We start from the raw sequence: 4,219 nt of genomic DNA on the forward strand, positions 1-4,219 counted from the left end.
GCTGCGCCAATCCGCCTGTCTATCTCCCGCTCCCTTCTTCCCCCATTCGTGAACAAGATCCCCAGATACTTAAGTTGGGTTTCCTAAAAAAGGAAACCCAACTTAACATTGTCATCATGGCAAAACTGTTCATTTTACAGGAGRGAGCATAGTTTCACCTAAAAGTAGACAACAAAYGCTTTCTGATGATACTTCATTCACGAATTTCCAGTTATGCATGACTGAGCAGCATTGTGTTAAAATTTGGGTCATTTTTTGGAGGTGGCTCACTTTCCAATTATGATCAGTCACCCAGCGTAATGGCCTCCCTGGTCTCCCGACCTGACACCGTGCGACTTCTTTCTCTGGGGWTATGTGTAGGAGAAAGTGTTTGTAACTCCTCCACACACCCTGCAGGACWTGCAACAGAGAATTGAGYACGAGGTTGAAGTGTTGCRACAGAATCCAGGCAAGTAGCGGTAAGAACAGGAGCAGGTAAAACTCCCCTTCACCCTGTTGGCTAGACTCTACACTAGAAAATGACTTCATAGACCTGTGTCAGATTTAACAGCTACTTCATGGTTGAATAGGTCAGCATTAAACACCTCCTTGAATACATGTGTAACTGTTGTATTATATGATGAGCATTTCATGATTTATGGTAATCAGGGACATTCTTCATTCAGGGCCAGGGGCAGGCTGGGTTGACGTTCAGCCTGAGAGCTTGGTTTGGAGCCTTTTATGTGATCGCATGGCAGATGTAAATGGAACTATAATTTAAACACAATTACTTGATTTACAGAATAAAAAYTATGCTATTTCAACAATCAAAAATCAGTTCCTAAAAGCTCATTAAACAAGCAGCTTTACATAAAAATCTGAGCAAATACTAAGGAACAAAAAACAATCTTCATTGATACCTGGCATTGTTTTATTCATTTATTTATTTTAGTTTGTTTGTGTTGTTGATGTTGTTTTGATGGTGATTTCTGCTCCCCTTACCTGCTTACTCTCCTCCTTCTCCTCTCCCTCCTCATCTATCCCTTTCTCCTCCTCCACTTCTATAACTGGCATCAAGCTTCATGACTGATTTTGGCTTYTTCAGCTACTAATATATTTCTCGAGCTGGTAAAAATAGCTAAGTAGATTTTCTGAAATATGTCTTATTCTGGTCAGTCAGTGTTGATTTCAACTTTAGTTGATAAAGCAGAATAAAGATTTATGTATATAGTGAAACTGTAGCAAGTTTGAAGGAGAGAAACTAAAAGGCGATAATGTTTCTGCCCTGCAGGACACTTTATAACCTGTTGGGGGCACCACGCCAGATTTAACCAATGATATGTATTCACCATTTTAAATCAGACTCATATACCAAAGTGTGCAATCTAGTGCGCTCTGAATAGTCAAGAATAAGGAACCAGCATTGTCTTTATGGTAAAAGCCTACATGCCACGGACATCCGGTCCAGCACTTGATGCCACTCCCAATACTTCCGTTTCACGGTCAACACAGTGTTAGCAAAAGAGTTTTTCACCCGACAACGACTTTTAATGATCTCCACAGAACAGAATTAGCATATTACATGTACCAACATTAACACAGGAGACGTACAGGTCCAGCCAAGTGGAAAAAAATCACTCCAAAGTGGATTAAAGCCATAAAAACAAAGGAAAGACGTTCGTGTTTATGGTTCCAGAATTTAGCCTTTTTCACTATTCCTTGGCTGTTTGTTCCGTGAATTTTTCACGTAGAGCTGTGACACTTATATTGTTGGAAAGAGCAGAGTCTGGGCTTTAAATTTATGGGCTACTTGTATGGTTTGGATCGTTTTCCCCGACGTTAGTGAACTGAAAACATGAAGATCTACTGCTCTCGTCGGGGGGCGGGGTGGGGGTGGGGCGCTCGGCGCGCATGCTTTGTCTACGCTGTAATATACACTCTAACAAGTTTTACTTTTGCATGAAACTCATGACAAAGTTGCCTAAAAACATTTCATACTCTGTATAACACAAACGCACGCACACACCTACCTTTGTACCGGCTGCTGTTAGCTTCCTGCTAGCTGTCCTCCTTCGTCTTGGCAGTAAAAGGGGATAAATGTACATTATTTCCCTTTTGTAACCTCCGTCTTCTCATTTCTGATGCTGACTCTTGAATATCCTCAGGTTAGAAATGTCGATTACAAATGCAAACGTGAGCTTTTAAAGATAAGTTTTGCCTGTAATGCTATGATCCTCTGCTGTCACCTCCTCATCAAGAGGAAAATGGATAAAAAGTAACTACTCGATCGTACCTGCTGGTTAGTGGACACAACGACACACAACAGAACTCACATTTTATACCAGTAGATCACAGATACTTTAACTTTTATGACCTTTTCACGGACTAATACTAGGAGCTAACTCTAAAAACATAGGCAGTAAGCAGGAAGTGGAAGGGAGGAGCGTGGCAAGAATTTTACCGGAAATACGTCATTAATGACCGTGGCATATAGGCTATTTATTGTAAAAAATATAGAAATGATTCAATTTAATTGATTCACTATATATCATCATGAATAAAAACAGCAAAAATAACAACATGAAAGCAGTGATTATGTTTAGATTAGAAAAGTATCAAAATTGCGTTGAGTTCCCAGTCTGCTCTTCAAAGCATCTCTGGCCATTGAGTGTTTCTGCACTTTCACTGCATTGGTTAACACCAGTTTCCAGATCCARAGTTAGCTGTTTGTTGTTGATCAATGTAAACCAATTCCTGTTTAGTTTTGCATCAAAAGCTGAGAATTTTTTTTTTCACATTGTACGGTCAGTAAGTCACCTTTGGTTAGTTTATCTGCTCTTAGCTCTGCTAGTGTGATTGCTAATGTAGTATCGTTGAAAGAGGCAGGCGCTGTGGCCACTTGTTCTTATTTCTTTGGTAGCTGAGCTCGGTGGTCATCAATCCTGGTCCTCAAGGATCCCTATCCTGCTTGTTTTAGTTGTCCCCCTGCTTTGACACACCTGATTTAAACGAATGAGTGATTGGCAGGCTTCTGCCGAACTTAAAGATTTACTGAAGAGCAGGGAAACAAAACATGCAGAGGACCAGGACTGAGAACCACTGGCTTAGCTGTTCTGGACGACATGCTTACAGGCAATTAACGTGTTAGGAAACRCTCCAATCGAGTTGAGATTATTTTAGTTGAATAATGTCAAAAGTTAAAGCTGTATGGCAGGAGCCTGAGGAAACAGGACTACTCTATTCTGCTCTCCAACCAGAAGTAAAAACACACTGATTTCTGATCAAAGTGACCGCCAAATGCTCAGAACCGATTACATAAGCTAATAAGGAACCAGGTTTGTTTCAGAAGACTACTTACCATAGAAACATACATGTCTCTCAACATGAAAATCCCAGATAATTATTAATCCAAGTTTTGTGCAACAGRCCTCTCCTGCTTTTAAAGYACAACTTTGTTAACCTTCAATTCAGTTTATTAAAAAAACAATCTAAGGAAGCCAGCATGTTGGGTTGAATCACTTCATCACAGTCTTCTTTSCTTTATATCGTTGTCTAAAAATTACTACACTCCTTCCTAGCCTCCAACGTTTTGAACTTTGATGTGTGTGACGACATTGCACAGTGTTTTCTAATTACTCATTTCATTATAACAGTTTTTTCTTTTTCTTTCCTTTTGGTGTGATGTGGTGTACTTACGAGGACATCTAAAACCATTCATTTTAGATGTCACTGTGCTGTGTTTTAGGGACCACCTGGTGCTGCCAGTGAAGGGAGTGGGGAAGCTGTGAGTGTTTTATTCTCTGCTAAATGTTTTCTGAATGCATGGCAGTGGGAGTGATGACTGAATGACTGATCAGAAGGAGTTGGTGATAGTAAAGAGGCTGTGCAGCAACCATGCTTGTTGAGAATCAGACTGTGTGTGAATGTTTGCAGTGTCCTGCTGCCTGTCCTGCTGGACCTCGAGGATTGGCTGGGCTGCCTGGAATGAAGGTAAGAAATGTTAACACAGGACTGCATTGCCTCTTTTGCATATGGAATTGCCCATTTCAAAATATCAAATACGCACATTGCCATTTGAATAATATGAGTTTCCCCTATCATAAATGTGGTTACCGGTAAACTATAATGGTCTTGACTATTGTTTATTTTTCTAACTTGGTTCATGTCCTGATGCATCTCAGCAATCCAGGTAAAAAATCAAAAAGAAAAATATTGTATAGGTCTTCTGGACGGGTTCTTC

General features: G+C 40.3%; 1 protein-coding gene across 4 annotated transcripts in view; it reads left to right on the plus strand.

The window, feature by feature from the left end:
* col9a1c (collagen, type IX, alpha 1c) overlaps positions 1–4,219 on the plus strand; it is a 57,207-nt gene that overhangs the window by 34,612 nt on the left and 18,376 nt on the right. For 3 of the 4 annotated variants that reach the window (XM_014031497.1, XM_014031500.1, XM_014031498.1), the window contains 2 exons: positions 3,725–3,763; positions 3,913–3,969. In XM_014031497.1, the coding sequence (XP_013886951.1) occupies positions 3,725–3,763; positions 3,913–3,969 (96 nt within the window). The remainder of the gene's footprint in view (positions 1–3,724; positions 3,764–3,912; positions 3,970–4,219) is intronic. The other variant, XM_014031499.1, reaches the window with a different exon arrangement.

Source organism: Austrofundulus limnaeus, unplaced genomic scaffold, assembly GCF_001266775.1.
Source record: "Austrofundulus limnaeus strain Quisiro unplaced genomic scaffold, Austrofundulus_limnaeus-1.0 Scaffold1262, whole genome shotgun sequence".
Taxonomy (NCBI): Eukaryota; Metazoa; Chordata; class Actinopteri; order Cyprinodontiformes; family Rivulidae; genus Austrofundulus; species Austrofundulus limnaeus.